This window comes from Rana temporaria, chromosome 6 (genome assembly GCF_905171775.1).
Source record: "Rana temporaria chromosome 6, aRanTem1.1, whole genome shotgun sequence".
NCBI lineage: Eukaryota > Metazoa > Chordata > Amphibia > Anura > Ranidae > Rana > Rana temporaria.
In genome coordinates this window covers 113,188,032-113,212,534 of record NC_053494.1, presented here as the reverse complement: position 1 = coordinate 113,212,534, position 24,503 = coordinate 113,188,032, and the positions used below count along the sequence as shown (strand labels likewise).

The 24,503-nt window shown below is 43.8% G+C and overlaps 1 protein-coding gene across 2 annotated transcripts in view; it reads left to right on the top strand.

The window, feature by feature from the left end:
* Window positions 1-23,778, top strand: part of KCTD18 (potassium channel tetramerization domain containing 18) — a 30,618-nt gene extending 6,840 nt beyond the window's left edge. For both annotated transcript variants that reach the window (XM_040357192.1, XM_040357191.1), the window contains exons 3-7: window positions 7,564-7,775; window positions 9,785-9,978; window positions 15,493-15,587; window positions 15,685-15,787; window positions 23,090-23,778. In XM_040357192.1, the coding sequence (XP_040213126.1) occupies window positions 7,564-7,775; window positions 9,785-9,978; window positions 15,493-15,587; window positions 15,685-15,787; window positions 23,090-23,528 (1,043 nt within the window). In that variant the 3' untranslated portion in view covers window positions 23,529-23,778. The remainder of the gene's footprint in view (window positions 1-7,563; window positions 7,776-9,784; window positions 9,979-15,492; window positions 15,588-15,684; window positions 15,788-23,089) is intronic.
* Window positions 23,779-24,503: the final 725 nt, after the last annotated feature.

Here is a 24,503-nt window from a genome sequence, read left to right as displayed (position 1 = left end):
GTAAAAATAAAGGTGATAAAAAACCATCTGTGCCCAATTTTTCCTGTGAAACGATGCAAAAAATAAATATAAACAGATGTGCAAAATGGCAAATACGTGCCCAGTTTTTCTGTGAAAAAGATGCAAAAATAAACAAACGAATATGCAAATGAGCAGATGAATAAATGAACATCGATTGTGCAAACAAGCAATAGTGCAAACGATGTGCAATTCACAGTTCCAAGTTTCCAGACACAGGATTTGTGCAAAGAAGTCCTCTGTGCCCAAAAAAAATTTAATTCAAAATTTCCAAGCAAAATTTGTGCAACAAAAATCTCTGTGCTGGGTATAGAGGACTTTTTTGCACAAATCCTGTGTCTGGAAACTTGGAACTGTGAATTGCACTTTTGCTTGTTTGCACAATCGATGTTTATTTATTCATCTGCTCATTTGCATATTCGTTTGTTTATTTTTGCATCTTTTTCACAGAAAAACTGGGCACGTATTTGCCATTTTGCACATCGGTTTATATTTATTTTTTGCATCGTTTCACAGGAAAAATTGGGCACAGATTGTTTTTTATCACCTTTATTGTTACCACTTTTGCATATTTGAACAGGATTATTTGACACTATATTTATTTATATTTGTTAGTTATTTATTTATTTATGGAGATTTAGTAAGCTCCACATTCTTTTTCTTTATTCCATTTGTTATTAGTGTGTAAACACCTTTTTGTTGGTTGCTGCTTTTATTTAGTTTTTTTAGATTAGTATCACCCTGTGGTTTGCGCATTAGTATTCCTGTTATCATAAAAAAAAAAAAATAGGTTGCAAATAGATACCCAGAATATCAAACCTTAAATTTGCATGTGTCCGTGGAATGGTGACAAACTTCCGTACACTATATTTTCCAAAGGTGACGCTTTAAAAGCCCACTATAAGTCATCAGTCTAGTGCAGGGGTCTCCAAACTTTACAAACAAAGGGCCACTTTATTGCCCTTCAGACTTTAGGAGGGCCGGATTGGGGCCAGAAAGGGAAGAAAAAGTCACGGGCCTGGCATCAGTGAGAACATATATGGCCTCAGGGCTGATGGTCAATAGGAAGAGGAGTATTCCCCTTATTAGTAGGAGTAGTAGTATCCCATCATTGGCATCAGTGGATAATATAGTGCCCCATTGTTTGTGTCAATGGGAGGAATAGTGCCTCATGTCAGTGGGAGGAATTGTGCCCCAAGGGCCGGATAAAGGCTAGCAAAGGGCCACATCTGGCCCTCGGGCCGCAGTTTGGAGACCTCTGGTCTAGTGCTACAGAGGAGCTCTGAAGCTATAAATATTGCTCCCACTCCGGTATGCGGGGCGATATGTAACGTGTATGGAAATCAATGTTTCTCTTATCGTCCATGGACGGACACAGCTCCTTAAATCTTGACAAGTGGGTTATGTTCCCTGTTTACAGGAGAGGACTAGGCAGAAACATGTTAAATAGTTAAATACATGTTACATTAACAGAGTTGAACAGCCCCGCCCAGGGGGCGGTCCCTCCAGACATAACCCTCCTCACTGCAGCTTGCAGCCTCAGTTTCGTTCTGCCTAGCAAAGAAGGACGTATGGCTCCCTTTGGGCCCAGCGCCCTGAGGAGAAATTTTATTTTATTTTATTTTACTTTACTTTTTCTTGAAGAATCTTCTTTCAACTGTCGGCTGAGAGACAGGCTGGATAATATAGATCCTTGTAGTCTACTCAGTCCGACCAGCAAGCGTGGGCACACCTTTGCAAAGAGGCTTGGTCTGCCACGCCATACCCCATGACTCCTGGGGTGGCCGGTGAGCTTTGCTCCGAGGTCCACATATGACTGGGCTGTGGTGTTGTCTCACTCACAGTGGACCGGGCCGACAGCTACCTCCATTTCGGTTGTAGTTCTGTCAGGAATGCGTCAGCGAGTCCTCGCTTGGATGGGTAAGTACAGTCCCTCCTGCTTCGGTGGGTTGGTACGGCTGGGCATTCCTGGGGTTCGGGGGTCACTTCCCCTCCCTTCCCTGCTCCTTTCCCTTGCTGCATTGCTAACATTGCCGCTGTCAGGGGGGAGGGGGCCTTCCTGAGGGGACTGTGTTATCTGGCCTGTGTTTTTTCTTTTTTGTATTGGGCTTTCCTGTGAGGTAAAAAGCCCTGTGATGAGCACAGATGTTTATGATTATACTTCAGCAGACGCTGACTGATTGGTGACACCTGTAACGGTTTTGCTTTTTATGCTGTATCTGTGTCTTATCCTTAAATAAAACAGCCCTAGGAGGCTTTTCCTGTTTAAACACAGGTCCCTGCAAAAGTTACCTCACGGTTCTTTTCCTCTCACAGGCAGCACTGGGCAGTCTCCTCCTGAGGGAGTCCCCTGGTTACCCCTGGTCAGCGCAGCAAGTGGGTGAGAGGCCCTGAATAGGGCTCTAGGAGCTTTTGTCTATTTGTATGGACAGGTGTGCATATTATAATACACACTATGTAAATATTGGAGTCAGTATCTGGGTCCTTCCCCACATGCTGGTGGTGGCAGCAGGTGTTAGCACCTGGGATTCCCACAGAGTTTTTATTGTTAGTCCTGGACACAGTTTGTGCCAGGGTGGGGCTGGACTGCGGGCGGGCGGTAAAAGAGTGCCCCCTTCCCCCGTTATCCCCTGGGGAATGCTCTGTTATGGAGCCATGGACCAGGTACCTAAAAAAAAAAAAAAAAAAAAAAAAAAAAAAAAAAAAGCAGAATAAGGCATTTATGGGTGCGCTTTTTACTGCTGCAAGGGACTCTCCTAAGCTGCATAGTGCAGCTGGGTTTCCGCTGAGGGCTCGGTCTTTTTTGGATCACACAAATCAGACCGCTGTGTAGGTTTTTTCCTTCTGTGCCCTTCTTTGATAATTTCTGAGATGCGGAATGAGAAAAGCCGCTGAGGGCTTTTGTAGTCCCTCACCGCCAGGGCGGGAACCCCCGCTTGTATGGATCTGACTGATAGAAGATCCGAAGTACTGACCCGTTCCATGTTTACCATGCTGGGGTCTGGCTTGCGGGCCTATTGTGGCCACTACACTGGGGTCTCAGTCGACACTGGCGCCATTTTTTGGGAGGTTTTTCAATTACATTGAAAACTCCCATTGGCGCCCATTTTGTCATAGCCGCGCTATGGCGCAGCTTACATTGTGCCGGCCATTTTCCTGTGGCCGCGTTCTGAACGCTCGGCGGCCATCCTGGAGTAGTCCTGACCCCTAGTGCTGTATACAACTCACAGAGTGAGCATTTTGCACCAGACAGTGGAGGAGCACCGACTCTCTCCTGAGGTTATTAGCCTAGCGGACCAGCTGGTCCAGGGCCTCATATAGGTCTGTGATGCTTCATTGAATGCTGCGCCCTTGTTATCCAGGGCGTCTGTTTCAGAATGGTTTTATGCACACGGTGGTGTAGTGCTTAACTCCATTACTTGGCAGCAAAAGAGTCGTTGGTTCGAATCCGCACACTGACGCCAATCTGCCTGGAGCTTGCATTGTCGCTCCCTGTGTCTGCGTGTGTTTCCTCCGGGTACTCCGGTTTCCTCCAAAGACATGTGTGCATACACCTACATAATATACATACACACTATGTGTGTGTAATATTTAGGGGCAACCCTCCCAGGCCGTCAAAGGCCCAGCTGGGGGACTAATCTGTCCCTGGGTGCATAAGCCGATCACGCTGGCACCCAAATCCTGCCAATGTATATAGCCTTCCCTCCATGTCTCTAGGTGGGAGGGGCGGCTTGCAGGTTCACAATTCAGTGAAACCTCCCTGCTCTCCGACTAGTGGGTCTGCGAGGTGGTCTCTTCGGAGTACTAGATAGGGTTTCTTCCTATCCACAGAACAAAGTTCTGTCGTTGTGTCTTCCTCTCCTGGCCCGTCGGTCTGCCTTGGGCAGTGTGGGATTTGCTAAGCTGCGAGGTAATTTTACCTTTCCTGCAGGACGAGAGTTTTGGGGTTTTCTATGGGCCTCAGGCCCTAAATACCTTTGTGAACGTCGGGTAGTTCCGCATGGAATCCATTTGTTCGGTGGTAGCTGCGCTTCATCCGGGGGATGTCCTGACGTCCTCGGATATCAGGGACGCATACATGCATGTCCCGTTTTGCACATGTCACAGTGTTTTTTTCTGTGCTTCGTGATGAGAGAAGGGTCTCTGTCTGCCTGTGGCCCTCCCTTTTGATCTGGCGTCAGCACCATGGGTTTTCAGCTAGGAGCTCGCACTTATTTGAATTTTGTTGGGACAGCGAGGCTTTGCCTCATTGGCTACTTGGACGACTTTCCTCTGAGAGCAGCTTCTGTCTCCGACCTAGTGGATGGGTTATTCCCATTCAGACCCTCCGAAGATTCGGGTGGATGTTAAACGTTTAGGCCAGAAAGTGTAGCTCAGTGGCAGCAAGCTTGCCCTCCATGTGTGCGACCCAGGGTTCAAATCATGGGCATGCTAGGTTCCGACTCAGCGTTGGAGTATCTAGTGTTGATCCAGACTCCTCAGTGGCAAAGGTCCTTCTTCCCCTGGAGAAATTGCAGACTCTTCAGTCTGCGGTGAAGGTATTGGCATCACGCAATCGGTCTTCTCTCCGGGCGCCTGCTGGTTCGGGGTCTGTGGGTAGCCTCCTTCAAGGTGGTACTGTATGCCCAGTTCCACACCCTGGTTTTCCAGGGGAACTACTGTCCAGGTGGTAAAAATCTCTTGTCTCTGAAATCATTAGATTCCTGTGCGCCACCTAGTCAGAGTCTCTCTGAGTTGGTGACAGAGATTCCCGACTCTTCGGTCCGGGAAGTTGTTCCTTCCTTCCAGTGGTCGGTGTTTACGACGGATGCCAGCTCACGGGTTGTGAACCTGGAGGTTCACAAAACTGGGGGGTCCAGTCGGCCCTGAGTCGCTGGACTAGCGTGGACCTATGACCACACCTCCTTGAATGTGTCTGGTCTCGGTAGCTACCCAGGGTCGGGCCTGGCTAGTGCCTGGTGGGAGACCGCCTGGGAATACCAGGTGCTGTCTACTGTTCATTGTCCTACTATTTTAGGCGATCAGGCTATGCTTCTCCTTGTGGTCGACCGATCTGGTTTCAGCCGGACAACGCCACGGCCGTGGCTTCAGTCTACCATCAGGTATGCCGGCAGGCGGACTACTGGAGTCGCCAGATGCTGGACCAGGGCGACTGGTCTTTGTGCTTGGGGTGTTTCGGCTCCCTTGCAGGAGGTGAGCCTCACATGGCATGGATCTCCTGGCAGCTTGTCTCCGCCGCAAGGGTGTCAAAGTTAGTGGCCAGGTCTAGTGATCTTGTACAGACGCGTCAGTCGCGCTGGTGGCCCTGTGTTGTCTGTATCGGTGATTTTTTGCCATTCCTCCATGGTAATTGCTTCCTCGGCCGCTCCACAGAGTGGATGCTGAGGAGATCCAGATGATTCTAATCGCTCCAGATTGACCTTGGCGTCCTTGGTACGCTGATATCGGGCGCCTGGTAGCGGAGGCACCCTGGCGATTGCCAGGGCAGGAGGTTCCTGTCTCAAGGTCCCATACTTCCTCCTGTTGTACAGTCACTGACTTGCTCAACATGGTTATTGAAGCCAGACTTTAGGTGACCAGGGTCTGTCTGACTCGGTCAATTCAACAGGGCACCGTAGTCTTCTTCCGGAGGATCTGCCGTCGCACCTCTCTTGGTGCGAAGGGATGGAGTGACGTCCACGGGCGTACTCTCGGTGTCCAGGGTCCTGCTGTTTTTAAAGCTTGGATTGGATCTAAAAATTGCTTAAAGCAACGTTTGGGGGCAGATTTCAGCCTTGGCTGTGTTCTTTTAGTGGCCTTTTTGCGGCCCGTTCCCTGGTGGGTCCCCTTTTTTTGTGTGCAAGGGGTTTGTCATATACTTTCCCCTCTTGGCCCATCTCTTCCCCCATGAGTTTTGACTCTGGTGCTCTCGGTTCTTCAGGAACCTTCCTTTTGGAAACATCAGAGAGATTTTCTCTTGACACTATCTCAGAAGGTGGCCCCTTTAGTGGCCTTTACCTCTGTTAGAGGGGTTTCTGAGTTGGCGGTCTTGTCTTGCAAGCCGCCATGCTTGATCCCCCATAAGGATTGGGTGATGGTGCGCCCGCGACCTTCCCTTCTTCCGAAGGAGGTTTCGGCCTTTCATACTTTAGGCGTGGTACGCGCTTTGCGGGTATACCAGCCTACTACGGCTCCATTTCGGAGCTTCTGACTCTCTTTTGTGTCGGTGTCTGGTCCACAAAAGGACGGGCCCCCCTTTCCGGTCACGGCACTTTCGACCAGGGCAATTGGTGCTTCCTGGGTTTTTTTTTTTTTTTTTTTTTTCCCGACATCATGCGTCGGTCTCACAGGTGTGCGAGGCGGCGATTTGCTCATCCGTTCATGCTTTTTCCAGAATTTACATGGTTGCTGTGAGTGCATCTTATGATGTTTTTTTCAGCCGCTAGTTTTTGCCGGCGGCTGTTTAAAGTTGCACCTCCCCTGTTGAGGAGCTCTGCTTGTTTTGGGGTGAAGTTAAAATTGTTTTTACTGATATATTTCCCACCCCTCGTTTTTTGACACTGCTTGGGGACGTCCCACTTGTCAAGATTTAAGGAGCTGTGTCCGTCCATGGACGATAAGAGAAAATAGGATTTTTTGTACTCACCGTAAAATCCTTTTCTCTGAAGTCCATGGACGGACACAGCTCCCACCCCTCCTTTTTAGGTTTGTACTGCTTGTTACGAACTGAGGCTGCAAGCTGCAGTGAGGAGGGTTATGTCTGGAGGGACCGCCCCCCTGGGCGGGGCTGTTCAACTCTGTTAATGTAACATGTATTTAACTATTTAACATGTTTCTGCCTAGTCCTCTCCTGTAAACAGGGAACATAACCCACTTGTCAAGATTTAAGGAGCTGTGTCCGTCCATGGACTTCAGAGAAAAGGATTTTACGGTGAGTACAAAAAATCCTATTTTTCATGTGTAGGTGCCCCAGATGCATGCGTCACTTATGTGATGATTTTTTTGGTGACAGATTCTCTTTAAGGAGACATCGGATGTGCGGACCTGGCAGCGAAACGGTTAAACAGGTCCTTAGTAGTATTCAAAATCTAAAGGTGTAATGAAATTTGCAGAACTGTTTGTCCTGTAAAATGCATGTGCATTCATTCTGTGCGAATAGGGGCAGAATCGAATGTATTCATTCATTCAAAAAAGAATGGAGGGGCAAATACCACATATGGTAAATAGATGAAGCTGTGGTCCATAAGGCAGTATTTTCCTGATTCACTTTCCGCTTTACCTGATTCTGTATGAATGAATAACCTTCCACCTTGCGAGAAAATAGCCCAGCAACATTACATTTCACCCACATTTACACAGAAGGAATGTAGTGTCACAGGAAAAATTGCTTGCAAATATTTCATACATACATGCCTAGGTATATTGCAGCTGCAAGGTTATTTTTAATATACGAGTAGAATTTTATTTTATATGATATATTTTGGGATTGTTTGAATTCTCTGATATTTTCTTTTTTAGTTTTAAAGTATTTTAGGCAAAGATTAATTGTCTTCCCCTTAACTGCAGGTTTTTGCCTTATTGATAGAAACGGTGACCTGTTTAGATACATCCTAGACTACTTACATGGGGAAATACAAATCCCAAGTGATGAACAAACCAGAATTGCTCTACAAGAGGAGGCAGATTACTTTGGAATTCCCTTCCCATACAGTCTTACTGAACATTTGGCCAATGAAATGGAGACTCATTCTTCTGACTCAAATTTAGAACTTAAAAAGGTGTGTGATTTCATCCTTTTATTTCTGTTGATGCATCTGCTAAAATGGTAATACATTCAGCTGTATGGCCTACAGTATTTATAGTGGAACTTCAGGTTTTAGGTAGGGTGGGGATGGTTTTGAACCTTTTTTTTTTTTTACTTTGAACATTTGTTCTGCATTACTTTAAAGTGGAGTTTCCCCCAAAAATTGAACTTCCGCTGGCATGTCATTTTTTTTTTTGCGGGGGGGGGGGGTGGGTAGCGGGTTCCAGCACCCACTTACTCTCCGGGGCACTGCGGCACTGGAAGGAAGTTCACCTCTCCCTCTCGGCAATCATCTGGGACACGTCACAGGTCCCAGATGATTGCCAGACACAGTGCATAGCGTGGCTCGCGCGTTTGTGTGCCTGACTGTGAAGGCACAGCCGGGCACCCACAGTGACAATGCCGGTGCCATATAGAGGAGTGGGGCTTAGTTCGGCCGTATCGCTGGACCGTGGGACAGGTAAGAGTCCTATTTATTAAAAGTTGGCAACTGCAGTATTTGTTGCTACCGACTTTTAATTTTTTTTTTTTTTTAGTCGGAACTTTGCTTTAATTAAATATGTTAGTAAGCTTGTCCACAGGATGGAACTATGTGCAACTTTTAAAAGCAGGAGGCAGGAATTGGGCCCTTCCTCCTCCTAGCACATACAATGTGTTAATCTGCAAACCGCATAAAACCATTTTCCTTAACAATGTATAGGCTCTGTGACTTAAGCTGGGATGCTGTTTTTTTTTTATTTTCCTTGCATGTCCCCCTCGGATCTAAATCGACTGAACTTTCAAGTGCACTTGCACTGCAAAGTGGATTTTTCTTTCGTAAATAACCCCCTATGTGTCCATGTACACATGGGCTTTCACAAGCGTTTAGAAGCTGCTGCGGTTAGGGGAGGTTGAACTTCCCTCTCCTGAACGTGGAAGAATAACGTTCAGGATAGGAATGTTTTGACCGCCTGCGACCGGAGGTTAGCCTAGTACATGAACCCTAAGAATGTCTGCTTGAAAATTCTATCCATCTAAGTGGCAGTGTTGCCTTGGTGTGTGCTGAACAACAGTACTGCATGCAGTACATTTTTTCATTGCAGCAGGTCGCAACAGCAACCACCTGCTCACATTTTAATTTGATTCTATGACAAATACAGTTATTGTCTATGAGCTCACAGAAGCACATGTGCATTTAGAGTGGCTCACTAATGTGAACAAGTCCCTAAAAAAACCTGGGTGATTACCTAACAATTCATTTTCCAGAAAGCGTACAGAACAGTTAACCCCTTACTTGGATGGCTGGGGTTTCACACGGTCCCATCTGCATCCCTGGCATTAGTTCTACCTTGGACTGGACTACACCACTCATGTTGTCATAACTCCACCACCCTGGAGTATTCCTGGAAAATAAGTTTTCAGGTAATAATCAGGTTTTACCCATATCATCCTCCAGTTAATTGTCCTGGTGGGTGGTTTTGGAATACCTGATAACTCCTTTTCCAGGAATCCTAGAGTTTGGTAGAATTATGACACCAAGAGTGACTTGGCCCACCCCAATCCTGAGCCCTCAAGGAAGCACTGCTGACCAGGGACCAGATGAGACCTGCTGGACAGAACAGCCTCTGTTGATTCAATGGAGCACATGAGAACCCAGCTATCCAAGTAAGGGGTAAACCAACCTGGGGAATGATCTGGGAAAGATTTTTCAGACTTCTGTACATTGATTTCTTTTTGCAGCTGCTGTCATCCTCACTATGCAGTTGCAGTCAAGTCATGATCACGATCTCCAGTTTTCGTACATTGAGGTTTTTATGTGTACAAAAATAATTGCTGCACCAGGAAATATTGGGAGGGAACTTTAAAGATGCAGCAAAGGTAAATATGCAAAGTGGAAAATGGAAAATACAACGGATAAAATAAATACACAACAAATATGTTACAGAAAGAAATGTGAAAAAGGTGAATTTGGGTTTACTTTCTTACCATCAATCCTTCTTTCAGGTTTTGTTTGACTTCTGTGATTCTTATGGCCTTATATGCACAAAGCCTACAGTGTGGGTGTTGCATTACTTACACACGTGTGGCTCAAGCTGTGAAAGTAGGATCATTGGCATCTATGCAACCAGAGAAGATGGAGATTCCGCTCTACGGAAACAACTGGGGAACCGAATCGATCATAAACATATGTACAAAAGGTAACACTATGTGACAGCAGAGGTTTTAATGTTATGCCTTTTAACAGTAAGGTGCCTTTCACTTGGACCATCCGTTTTTCAGGCAGACCAGTTCAGACCCTCCATTCTCTATAGGCAGTTGGCATCTGGCTTCCTCTGATCCGATCTGGCAAAAACAAACGGAAGGGGATCCGTTCCACCTCTATTTGGCTGGAACGGATTGGAAGGCAGTCAGGTGTAAATGGACAGCCAGTCCGTTTACATTGCACTTCCCATAGAACAGAGCAGGCTGTGTCGGTGTCCACTCTGCGTAAAAAGAGCAGACACAGACCTGTCATCCAGCCGCTCAGCTCAGCAGAGGATCAGCGGACATATACCTTGCTGAGCAAACCGGATGCGGCCAGTGTGAAAGGGGCTTTTTGCTTGGCAGCTTTTGTTTGGAGCCTATAAAAATATATACATTACATAGTGCAGAGAGGATGTCAAATAAGCAGGATCATGGAAGCCAGCTCCACCCAAATCTTGGGCATGGCAGATGTCAGTAGGTAGAGTGGGGGAGGAGATCAGTGAACATTTATTCACTGATTGTCCCTACAGTACATGAACAGAGAATTTTGCCACTTCCAGTCTCAGCTCTGTCATTCCCCTGCTACTTTGGCCAGGGACAAAGTTGATCATGTATGATCTATGTTTGATCAGCTTCAGGGGGGTCCCGAGGTTACATTAGGCGTCTAATAGACCCCTAATATCTCCTTAAAATGGACCTGTCATATATAGCGTGTTATCAGCCTCCTATATGATGATGATGATAAAACAAGTAATAAAATACAAAACAATTATAAACAAAAATGCCAGAAATATGCATCTACATATATTGTTGTCACTCCAGTGTGCATGGTGATAACCAATAATTCTAGGGCCAGTATTCATGGTTAACAATAAACTGATAACCTGCAAAGACTTTGCCTAAGGACAACACTTTTGATACCAAAGTTTGTCAGCATGACACAGGCTTTGGGGCTTGCCATGTTGGATATCTATTTACTTGACGCAAGCTGTTTTATATTTTACCAAAGAATGGAAAATGGTTAACTTGGTTGCAAAAATTAGGGTATTTTTGACTGAAAATATGAGTTTGATAAACAGTTGCACTAATATCATCACAGTGCATCTGGATAGTATTCACAGCACTTAGATTTTTCCATACTTTATGTTACAGCTTTATTCCAAAATGGATTAAATTCATAATTTTTTTCGAACTTCTACAAACGATACCCCATAATGACGACGTGAAAGGTCTGTTTGAAATCTTTAATAATTTTATTAAAAATAAAAAATGCAGTAAGTATTCACAGCGTTTGCACAATACTTTGTTGAAGCACCTTTGGCATCAATCACAGCCTCAAGTCTTTTTGAGTATGATTCTACAAGCTTGGCACACCTATTTTTGGACAGTTTCTTCCCATTGATCTTTGCAGAACCTCTCAAGCTCCATCAGGTTGGATGGGGAGCATTGTGCACAGCCATTTTCAGATCTCTCCAGAGATGTTCTATTGGGGTCAAGTGTGGGCTCTGGATGGGCCACTCAAGGACATTCAGGGAGTTGTCCTGTAGCCACTCCTTTGTTATCTTGGCTGTGTGCTTAGGGTCGTTGTCCTGTTGGAAGATGAACCCTCACTCCAGTCTGAGGTCTGGAGCGCTTTGGAGTAGGTTTTCATCAAGGATGTCTCTGTACATTGCTGCATTCATCTTTCCGTCAATCCTGACTTGTCTCCCAGTTCCTGCTGCTGAAAAACATCCCCACAGCATGATGCTGCCTCCACCATGCTTCACTGTAGGGATGGTATTGGCCAGGTGATGAGAAGTGCCTGATTTCTTCCAGACATGACGCTTGCTATTCAAACCAAAGAGTTCAATCTTTGTTTCGTCAAACCAGAGAATTTTGTTTCTCATGGTCTGAGAGTCCTTCAGGTGCCTTTTGGCAAACTCCAGGCGGGCTGTCATGTGCCTTTTACTGAGGAGTGGCTTCTGTCTGGCAACTCTACCATACAGGCCTGATTGGTCAAGTGCTGCAGAGATGGTTGTTCTGGTTTTTGGTCACCTCCCTGACTAAGGCCTTTCTACCCCAATCACTCAGTTTGGCCAGGCAGCCCGCTCTAGAAAGAGTCCTGGTGGTTCCAAACTTCTTCTATTTAAGGATGATGGATGCCACTGTGTCATTGAAACCTTTAATGCTGCAGAAATGTTTCTGTGCCTCAATACAATCACGGTCTACAGACAATTCCTTGGACTTCATGGCCTGGTTTGTGCTCTGACATGCACTGTTAACTGTGAGACCTTATATAGACGGGTGTGCGCCTTTCCAAATCATGTCCAATCAACTGAATTTACCACAGGTGGACCCCAATCAAGTTGTAGAAACATCTCAAGGATGATCAGTGGAAAAAGGAAGCACCTGAGCTCAATTTTGAGTGTCATGGCAAAGGCTGTGAATACTTGTGTACGTGTGAATTTTATTTTTTTTAATAAATTTGCAAAGATTTCAAACAAACTTTATTCACATTGTCATTATGGGGTTTTGTTTGTAGAATTTAATGAATTGCAATCCATAAAATAAAATAATAAATGCAATCCATTTTGGAATAAGACCATAACATAACAAAATGTGGAAAAAGTAAAGCACTGTGAATACTTCCTGGATGCACTGTAGTAGAAAGTAAAAAACTGCAACAATTTTTATTCTCTGGGGTCTCTTCTTTCACTAATTCCCAGACTTAAAATTGGCATTTTAAAGTGGTTGTAAACGCTTACATATACTCAGTGAAGTTACTAGTTTCAGGTAAAAAAACAGAGATAGAAACAAATGCTCCTACATAAGTTGTACCTATTTATCTGCACCAATTTCCCCTGTAGAGCCTTCTAAAATCAACACAGACCCAAGTTTTTTCTCAGCCCTAGCAGGCAGGAGATGGGAGTTTGATGCCACATGCACACTGCAGAGCTCTTTGAAAACTGATAGCTGAGTGCAATGAGGGGACACCCACATACACTCCGACATAAAAAAAACATACAGAGCTGAGGCTATGAGTCGCCAGCCATGTGATGGAGGCAGGGCAGGGTGTTTCCCTCAACCACTTGCCTAATGGGCACTTTCACCCCCTTCTTGCCCAGGCCAATTTTCAGCTTTCATCGCTGTCACACTTCCAATGACAATTGTGAGGTCATGCAATACAGTACCCATATGATTTTTTTTATAACTTTTCCCCACAAATAGAGCAAATGTTTTTAGTTTGTCAGAAATTTTGTAAATAACATTTTTTTTCTCCTTCAATGGGTGCTGGTGAGGATGCACCGATGAGGCACTAATATGCGGTACTGATAGGCGGCAATGATGGGTGGCACTGGCACTCTGTCAGTGTGAGGCGAGGAGAGCCGATTACCAGCACTTCCTTGTTTGCATATGGTCATCTGTGATTGGACACAGCTGATCACATGGGTAAAGAGACGTGTCATCGGCTCTTTACTGAGATCGTCGTATCCCAGGGACACAGCGCAACCGCTGCGTGCCGCTGGGGGCACAGGATTGCGGTGAGACTGGGCAACATCTTATAATGTTGGCCTAGAACAAGAGGGGATCCCACCCGTCGTCATTTGTCTACAGCGGGCAGGTGGCGGTTAAGGTTGTTGGCTTTAGAGTCTTTTCAGTGACTCATGCAGATAGCAGAGGGATCAGAGAAGAACCACACTGGGTGCTTCAGTGCTTTGGATTCAAGCTAGAACACACTATAGAGGGATGTGCTTTTTTTTTATATTTGAGGTTTACAACCATGCAAGGGTTAAAGGATAAGTACACTTTAACTTGCTGACTGCAAAATGACGGCTAAAGCATGGCATGGCCAGTTCTGGGAGGGCATTGCATGATGTCCTCCCATGATTGCACTCCTGCTGTGGCATGCACTCTGCGTGCTCTGTGATCACTGTGTCTTTACGACACAGCTAATCACAGATCGGAGTAGAGAGCCAATCACAGTGGCTCTTTACCACGTGATCAGCTGTGTCTAATCACAGCTAATCACGATATAAACACACTTGTCAGTTATCGGTATTCCTTTCCTCACGCTGTCACAGCATGTGCAAGGGGACATCTGCACTGATAACCAGGGCACTGATCATCAGTGCATACCCAACAGTGCCCATCAGTGCACATCAATGAAGGAGAAAAATTACCGGTTTTCAAAATTTTATAAGAGAAACTTAAAGTGGATGTAAACCCACTCTCATCCTTTCTAAACGACTGCCATAGTGCTGATCTATACGGATATACATGCCTCCTGCATGTATCCTTACCTGTTAAATGTCTCCCCTCTCTCTATTATAAGAACTGAAAAACTGCAGATTCTGTGGGTGGATCTGTTGTCTAGAGCTCGGTGGGTGGAGTCGTGATGTCAGTAAACTCCCCGCCCACCTCTACACTCCCCTTGTCAACATGTATTTTCTCCTGTGTATTCCTTACACTAAATTCTGCTATGATCACTAACATCCAGTCAAAATCCAGAAAAGTAACCACATGACTTCAGAAAAGGAGTGGGGGAGGGAATTAAATAATGCCTGTCTCAAGCTAGTGCACAAGATATGTAAATAACCTGTCACTCACAGAAAGGGGGAAGAACGGACAAAAGTTTTCTCCTGTTTGTCCATTTATCTCACACAAAAAAAAGAAGAGGATTGCTAAAGTGCTGCTGTGCAAATATAGTCACTCTGAATGATGCAAAAAAAACTGCAAAGAAAGTGCTGATAGTGCCACTCAATTGCACCGATATGTACAATAGTGAATGGTTCAATAATGCAATGATGGTATATGTAGAAGATGAATAAAATGTCCCATATATTTGATGAGAGGGTAGGTCCTCCAATGTTTCCAAATTCCTGATGACAATGTTTCTTATTTGTAGTATTGAACCATAGTGACTCTCCTCCACCAGTCTCCCAGAACTCTCACCTTGCATCATTCAGGGTGACTATATTTGCACAGCAGCACTTTATGTATCTGTATATTGGATCACTTTTACATATTTGATCTTTGTCACGTGTGTTTCAAGAGCCGGTTGTTATTCATTAGATAGCACTTTATCACTTATTTCACGGTGAGAGGATCTTTGTATAAATTTATTTATTTACTCTAGTGCAAAATCGTTTATTCAGGAAGAATGCATTGACACAGGAAGTGCCTATACAAAGAATTCATGGCAGAAGTACAAAATATTATTTTACAGTAATTAAAGCAATAGATTTTAAACAATGGAATTTAAAAACTACATTAACATGATGAAGATTATATCAGATTTTTAGTGATTAGGTTTATATATAATTTAACTAAGCTGTTGGTGCTAAAGTGATCTAAACTAAAAAAAATCAGTTTTCCTAAGACACTTACTTTATTTCATTTTATATGAAGATTATATATAGTAAACGAGGCCGTGTGTAAATAAAGACACATAGCTATAACCTTTTAAACTGTTCTGTTTACCCTGACAGGGAAGCTGGTGGTAATATTCAGTACATTTTGAGCTACTACAGTGTATCTGAGCTGAAGTCCATGATGGATGCTTTTGAAACCTGGGAAGGAAGAGGTAAAACATGTTGGGAAGTTTTTCAGTGGTTGGAACCTTCACACTGTATCTCACTCTCTTTGTGTTCTATGATGTAACACATGTAGATTTCTTGCAGGATTCAGCTACTGGAGGGTTCCTCAAGAATTAATTGAGTGCTGGACACTAGAAGAACGATCAATACAAGGCGATCCAGGCAATATAACACCAGTGAGGACTAGGTAAAGGATGTTGCATTCTTTATGCCATATAAATGGGTTGTAAAGGTTCGATTTTTTTTTTTTTTTTTTTTTTTTTAAATATCAAACATGTTATACTTACCTCCACTGTGCAGTTCGTTTTGAACAGAGTGGCCCCGATCCTCTTGTTCTGGGGTCCCTCGGCAGCTCTCTCGGCTCCTCCCCGCTTCAGATAACACCCTCTGGGAAGCGCTCTCCCAAGGGGCTTACCTTGGGGGCGTGCTCCCAAGACCTGCATTCGGCGTCCATAGCTGCCAATTGCAGGACTCGGCCCAGTGCCCGCGTTATTGCATTTGATTGACAGCAGCGCGAGCCAATGGCTGCGCTGCTATCAATCTATCCAATGAAGAGCCGAGAAGCCTGGGCAACGATCAAGCGCGTTCAACGCAGGACTTTCCAGGGCTCAGGTAAGTAAAACGGGGCTGGGGGGCCGGTAATCGTCGGATGTTTTTTCACCTTAATGCATAGAATGCATTAAGGTGAAAAAACATGAACCTTTACGAACCCTTTAATAGCTTAATGGGATTGTAAAGTCACTTTTTTTATTTTTCCTATTAATATAACAAACATGTCATACTTACTTGCTCTGTGCAGTGGTTTTGCATCGGGCAGCCTGGATACTCCTCCTCTCGGGTCCCTTGTTGGAGCTTCTGGTGCCTCCCTCCTGTTGAGTGCCCCCACAGCAAGCAGCTTGCTATGGGGGCACCCGAGCCGAGCTGCAGCTCCATGTATTCATTCAGTGCTCCATTCGCCACCAATGGCGCCGCTGCTGTATCTCAGCCAATCAGGAGGGAGTGTCCCGTGCAGCCGAGGCACTCGTTGAAATTGATGGGGGGGGGGGGGGGCTCAGATAAGTATTGGGGTGGCTGATGGGAGCTGTTGCACACAGAAGGCTTTATTTTCATGCAAAGAATGCAGTAAGTTTGTGTCGTCTAGATTTCACAGTGTTATGTTGGGCAAAATTGCCCTCGGATTGCAGATGTCACACTTGATAGCAACTGGTGGTGATTCATCCTTTTTCCATTCAGTAGATTGCTGGGACTGGTCACGATCTTGCTTTGAACACAATAGCCTCAGCGTTTTTCATATATAGGAAGAGATTTAGCATACCAAACAAACTACTGTTTGAAATCTCACAACATTACATTAAAAGCCTGTCGTGTGACATGGAATCATACATCCTGTTAGATTTCAGCCAAACTTATACTCAGCTCTGCTGATAAAGTAATGATCAGCTATGATAAGGTATAGTTCCATGCAATACTACTTCACAGGCAGTAATTGGGAGATCTCCCAGCATGCATTAGAGTCAGGGCCGTCTTTAATATTGATTGGACCCTGGGCAAGTATTTTATTCGGCCCCCCTCCCCAGCTAGACTTCAAATGAGTTTACTGCAGCAGATCAGGCAGCGATTGTGATTGGCTGCCAGAGGTTACAGCACATCATTACCGCTCACTGATTAGTTGCTAGAGGTTACAGCAAATCATTTCCACTTGCTGATTGGTTGCTAGAGGTTACAAACCATCAATACTGCTCACTAATTGGTTTCTAGAGGTTACTGCAAATCATTATTGCTCACTGATTGGTGACTAGAGGTTACTACACATCATAACCGTTGCATAAAATTGTGGGTGTGGCCAAACTGCACTAGCATTGAGGGGTACGCTAGGTACAGAGGTGTACTTTGTGCGGGGTTGTGCTTCATGCAGAGTTCATGGGTGCGCTATGTACAGAGTACAGGGTTCAGGAGTGCGCCACATAAGTGCATAATTGAAATGTGTGCTACATAAAGAGTTGAAGCGTGCACTATGTATAGAATGCAGCGTTGGGGGTTGCGCCACGTGCAGGGTTCAGGGGTGCGCTAGGTTCAGAGCTCAGGAGTGATGTAGGTGCAGGGGTGTGGGGTAGGTGCAGCATGCATTGGTTTCAAGGGGTGGGCAGCGCAGAGCCACCAAACAATGACCGGGCCCTGGGCAGCTTCCATATTTGCCCCGCGTTAAAGAAGGCCCTGATTAGAGTAACGGCAAGTCTGCTGGTCAGCAAACTTGGGTTTTAATAATCGCATCCCTCCTTTCTTCACTTTAGGCTGGCCACAGATGGATGCCTTACTGTAATACACCTGCCTATAAAGCCCATCTCCAGGAGAAGCTCTCCGCCCTCGCTTCCACTCATTTACAGCTTATTTCAAGAGATATTCTGAACCCTTTGTTATACTTACCCAAGTATGTATAAACCCACGGTTTGAATCTTGGCTGGTTCAGCAGGAACCTGCTGACATTTGAACCATTAATGGGCAGGCTGAATGATCAACTTGGGTACAACCAGCCTGTCAGATTCTCTTGTGATTATCGTTAGCGGCTGCTATAGCCCTTAGTTATAATCACTGTCTTCTCCCCATGCCCGCCAGTAGCAGACAATAGTTTGGCAGGAGGGATTACCCCTTGTCAACACTATCTGTGTTGATGGAGAAATCCTGCAAATTACTTTCCTACAACCCGTGCTTGCAGGAAAGGAATTTGCACCATCTATGGCCTGCCTAATTTTGCCAGCCGCGTCAACCTTGCTGGCTCCACTACGGGCTCGATGACTGGCAGATTCGTCAGTCTGTACCTACATCGACTGGTTGCCTCTTCGTGGTGTCATAACACAGATGCACTCTTCTGGATCTTTAGAGGACTCCGTCATTGGACAGCCAATAGGAAATTTCGAAAATTGGTGGAAAAATTGCGCTAAACATAAATAATGTGAAACCTGTAGCGGCCAGCACCAACAAAAAACAATGTTGTGTACGAAAGGTGAGAAAGAAAAAGTGCAGCGCTAAATATTGAGTGAAGGGATTCAAACAATACGGGAAGTAATTTCAGCATTACTGAGGCAGTGACGCGGATACCTGAAGAAGGACCCCTCTCTGCAGAAAAAAAATAAGGTAGAAGAGTTACAACCTGACACATCACGTTGCCACAAATTTAGGTAGAGGGAGAGCCAGGGTTTAGCGTTAACCACTTCAATACAGGGCACTTACACCCACTTCCTGCCCAGGCCATTTATGAGCTTTCATGTGACATTTTTTTCACACAAATAGTTTTCTTAAGTGTTTTTTTTGGCAAATTTTAAAAAAAAATATTTTCTTAGTTTCTGTCAGTAAATTTTGTAAATGAGTAATTTTTCTCCTTCACTGATGGGCGCTCATGAGGCGGCACCGATAGGCTGCACTAATAAGGTGGCACAGATAGCCAGCACTTTCTGGCATCACTAATGGCCACTGATTTTTGGCAGTGGTGGGCACACATTGCTGGTATCGGTGGTCACTTAATTGTAATCAGGGCACTGATGATCAGTGCCCTGATTACATCCCTAGATGTCCTCTGTGAGGAGATGCCACTGATCGGCTCTCCTCTCTTTACACTCTGTCAGTGTGAGACGAGGAGCGCCGATTACCGGCATCTCCATGCTTACATGTGACCGTCTGTGATTGGACACAGCTGATCACAGGGTTAAAGAGCCACGGCTCTTTACAGAGATCGGGGTTGTGCCATGTCCTAGCAACACTGCGTAAGCACGCAAGTGCAGTCATTCTGGGAGGCCGTCATATGACGTCCTCAGAGAACGAGAGCCGCACCGCCCAGCCGTCATTTAACGGTGGGCGAGCGACAAGTGGTTAAAGCAGTGCTAAACCCAAATGAAAACATTTATTATATTGCAGCTTACCAATTTATAGGTGTGATGACCGCATTGGCTTGCTTTCTTATATTTCATCTGGTGATCTGGCCAGTAAGTCTGTTTTTTTTTTCAAAAGAACAAGCTCTTTTGCAGATGTATTGGTTACAGAGATGAGACAAACCATTCAGCACTGGCAGGGGTACTTACAATGATCTGCTTTTATTTATGTAAAACCTGTATCTCAAGATTTTTTTTGCTGTAACTGCTTAAAAACTATTTGTTAGTGTATTCAAATTTGCTAGTCTATCTAACACTCCCCTCTCCCCAGACTGACAATGCTGCTGTCTACGTGCTTCCTGTGCTCCTTTACCCTGAGTCGGAGCACTGTAATACAGGAGATGTGTCATTGGCTAGATCACCAGCGGAAAACGGGGGGGGGGGGGGGCTGGACCTAAAAAGAAAAACTAAAACAGCAACCACATCTTAGGATTTGTAAGTTGCAGTATATTACATTGTTGGTTTTGGGTTTGATACCGCTTTAATGTGATGGACGCACCATTAAATCAATCATATTTTTTTTCCTTTAAATCGGTAGTAAAGTCCGCTTTGTGATTTTTACCTACAGGTAAGCCTATTTACTACTGCTTTAAAGGGTCACTAAAGGAATTTTTTTTTTTTTTAGCTAAATAGCTTCCTTTATCTTACTGCAGTCCTGGTTTCATGTCCTCATTGTTCTTTTTTGCTCTGATGTTGCTGTAATTCTGCTCTGTTCTGGACACTTCCTGGTTGTCGGTTTCCTTTGGACCACAGTACTGGGAGCTTCTAGTTTCGTTTTCAAAACCCTCACTTCTCTATGGCTCTGTCCAGCACAGAGGCAGGATAACATGCAAAAACGAAACTGAAACTAAAGGTACATTATATGATTGTTTATCTATTTTTAATCGTTTTTAAAAGGAATCAGTTAACTATTATGTCTCTATACCCTGTAAACAGTCATTTCAGCAAAAAAAGTTTCCTTTAAGTAAAAATTGCTGCCATTGTTCCAAAACAAGTATGCAGTTCAGGAAAGTCAAAGTAATATCAGAAATTATTTATTGCATACTTGTTTTGGTTCAGTGACTGAAAGTATTAAAGAGGGCTATCATGGCAACCAGGAAAGTATTGATTAACCGCTTGCCGCCCACCGTCAAATGATGGAGGCACAGTGCGGCTCTTGTTCTGGCTGGGCGTCATATGTCGCCCATGAACGGCCGCCCTTGCATGCCCACACCGTGTTGCTCGGACACGGCACGACCCCATCTCTGTAAAGAACCGATTACGCTGCTTTTTAACCATAAGATTGGCTGTGTCCAATCACAGCCGGTCACATATAAACATGGACATGCCGGTGATCGGCTCTCATCACCTCACACTGACAGAGTGTAAAAATGTGTATCCACCAATACGGAGCCATAGATGGTTATATACAAGAGAAAGAAGCACGTATACCTAAAACGGGAAATGTGGGATTGTAGAGGCAAACCAAATAAAGAAGGTCTAATCAATATAGTAAAACATATATATATAATTTAATGACAATGAAAAAGTATATAAATATAAAAAATGGTGCAGGAGACACCAAAAATGAATTAAGCAAAACAATATGCAATAATGAGCCGATGATAATGGTCATTGATCTACCCAACGCGTTTCGGGACATATGAATAGTCTCTTCATCAGGGGTATATCCGGAGGGTACGACCATAGCAAATTCTACAAAAACAAACAGAAAAAACAGACATAATAGAAACCATATATACAAAAAATGTGTGTGTGTGTGTGTGTGTGTGTGTGTGTGTGTGTATGTATGTATGTATATATATATATATATATATATATGTATATATATATATATGTATGTATATATATATATATATATATATATATATATATATATATATATATATATATGTGTGTGTATATATATATATATATATATATATATATATATATACACATCTACAAAGTAATACAAAAATAAATATAAAACACAAATAGAAATCAAAAATGGGTAAATAAACTAAAATTAATAATTATTTTAGTTTAGTTACCCATTTTTGATTTCTATTTGTGCTTTATATTTATTTTTCATTTTTGTATGTATTACTTTGTTTTGTAGTTGTATATGTCAAAATATACACACACACACACCATTTTTTTATATTTATATACTTTTTCATTGTCATTAAATTATATATATATATATGTTTTACTATATTGATTAGACCTTCTTTATTTGGTTTGCCTCTACAATCCCACAATTCCTGTTTTATGGATACTTGCTTCTTTCTCTTGCACACTGACAGAGTGTGTGCCGAGGGAAGGCTGATCAGTGGCATCTCCTCGCAAGGAACAGCCGGACATGTAATCGGAGCAATCAGTGCCCTGATTACAGTAAATACCCCCCCCCCGTGCCACCCATCAGTGCCCACCAAAGTGGCATATTAGTGCCACCTCATCAGTGAAGACGAAAACGTACTTATTTACAAAATTTACTGACAGAAACAAAGAAAAACTTTTTTTTTTGGTCTTGTTTCTATTTCTATGAAGAAAATGATAAAAAATATATTTGGGTACAGCATGACCACATAATTATTATTCAAAGTGGGACAGCGCTAAAAGCAGAAAATTGGCCTGGGCAGGAAGGGGATGAAAGTGCCCTGTAGGCAAATGGTTAAAGGAAAAGTATAACCAAAGCTATTATGGCTATTCTTTTCCTATGAATCACAGGAGTGCAGTTCGCTCTGCACTCCTGTGACTTCCCAGATCGATGCTGCATCCACCTAGGTGATTATAAATGTTTTTTCCTTTTTTCCCCTCTAGTGTGACCTGTCATGCGACTTTGAACACAAAGTCACAGCCTATTGCTTTCAATGGCCCCCGTTCCCATCTATGTGACTTAAAGGGTCACTAAAGGAAAAAACATTTTTTGCTGAAATGACAGTTTACAGGGTATAGAGACATAATAGTTAACTGATTCCTTTTAAAAATAGATAAAAAACAATCATATAATGTACCTACAGTTTAGTTTTGTTTTTGCTGTTGTTTCCTGGTTCTCTGATGTAGAGAGCCAATAGAGGGCAGTGATGCTTTGTCTAAAACCCCTCAGCACCAATCCAGTTTTGTTTTACAAACAGTTTTGATTAGTCACCACAGTGAGAAATCTCCCAGTACTGTGGTGATCAGGAAACAGACAACCAGGAAGTGTCCAGAACAGAGAGGAATTACAGCAACATCAAAGCAAAAACGAACAATGAGGACATGAAACCAGGACTGCAGTAAGGTAAAGGAAAATTCCTTTAGTGACCCTTTAAAGTTGCAGCGACTTTGGAAAGTTTTCTGCACTACTTTGATGCAACGTTGAGTGCCGCTTTGGTCAAACTTTACACTCTCTGGATCAAAGTCACACTTTGGGGGGATGCAATAGTGGAAACGTAGCCTAAACCCCATACTTTTATTTTAAATAGAGGTCAGCGTCCATGTTTTTTTCCTTGAGCTTCTTTTTGACGTCATCTCATTTTTATCTGTGCATATAAAGAATGTTGCAAATAAAAGTAATGACAAATGTGTATATTGCCTTGCAGGAAATGTATCAATCTCACGGAAGAGAAAGAAGACACTGCCGTAACATCCAAGACTAGTATAAAGCCTATCCGGTTTTGTGGGCCATCTACAAACACTCGTATTCGGGTAAAGAAATCAACCTCCGATGACTGTCCAGAGTCTTCAAACAGTACAGGTTCAAAAAGACCAAGTGACTGTCCTGTAGAATCAGGAAGAGTTAAAACAAAACTTAGACTGTTGACTAGTGAAAGTAATGAGGAAAAACCTTCAACCCCACAATCTAAATCTAGTGGTAGCAAAGAGGGAGGAGGTCAGGATGACTCTAAACCTTCAAACTCAAGAAAGCCAGCTTTTAGTCGTGCAATACGTCTAAAGAGATCATCTCTGGGACTGATGTCTGTAAATGAACTTCCAACACTAAATGAAACAAAACAACAAAATCCCTCAACTCCTCCCTGATAAAAAAAAACAAATCCATATTGATATAGATGAATTGATATAATGTGTGACATTTTTTTTAAGCATAAATGCACCGCGAACATGTGAAAACTCCTGCGTTACCCGAACGTGTTTCTTAACAATACAGTGCTGTAGTTTTACATGCAACTTATATATAACACCAATACATAAAGTTGCGTAAATTATTAACAGTGTGAACAACAGTGCCAACTTTTATGTTCAGTCCATCCAAGCTCCAAATTATAGAGACGGTGGGTAAACAGTGCTCCTAAGGTATATTGTATTCAGCATCTATGTGTTACAAGAACTCCAGAAAGCATATACCGTACATACTCGCGTATAAGCCGAGGCACCTAATTTTACTACAAAAAAAATAAAAAATGGGAAAACGTATTGACTCAAGTATAAGCCTAGAGGTAATAGATGTGGTGATTTGGTGGGGGCTTTTTTGGGTGTTCCCTGCCACTTTACTTGAACAATCCTGTAGGGATGGCACTACAGCCCCTGTCTGTGTTGCAAGTGTATCTCGCTTGTGGCTGCAGACTCATGTGGGGTTTCTGGGTAGTAGTGATATTGTATGTTACATCGTGCCTGTGCTTTCTGTCTATTGGTCAGAGGGGGGTCTGTGTACTTACTGTCCAGGTCATGTCTGAGCATTTTTGTCTGCTGAGGTGGTTTTACAGTTTCATTCAACCAAGGAATTCCTTTCCCTGCCTGTTTTAGTACACTCATTTACACAAAGTGGAACTATCTGGTGCATCCCTTGGTAATCAATAAGTACGGTATTTCCAGACACCCCTCCTTTGAGGAGACCCTTCTGGAGAAGTGGACCTATCCTCGTGTCCTGGACCCTCCCATTTCTAGTTATCGCCAGGCATATAAGATGCTGGTGGAGGAGTCATCTTCTTTCCTGGTCCCTGCGGACAGGAGGATGGATCGGGGGCAGGTCTTCCTGATCTATATGGATCTTGCAGA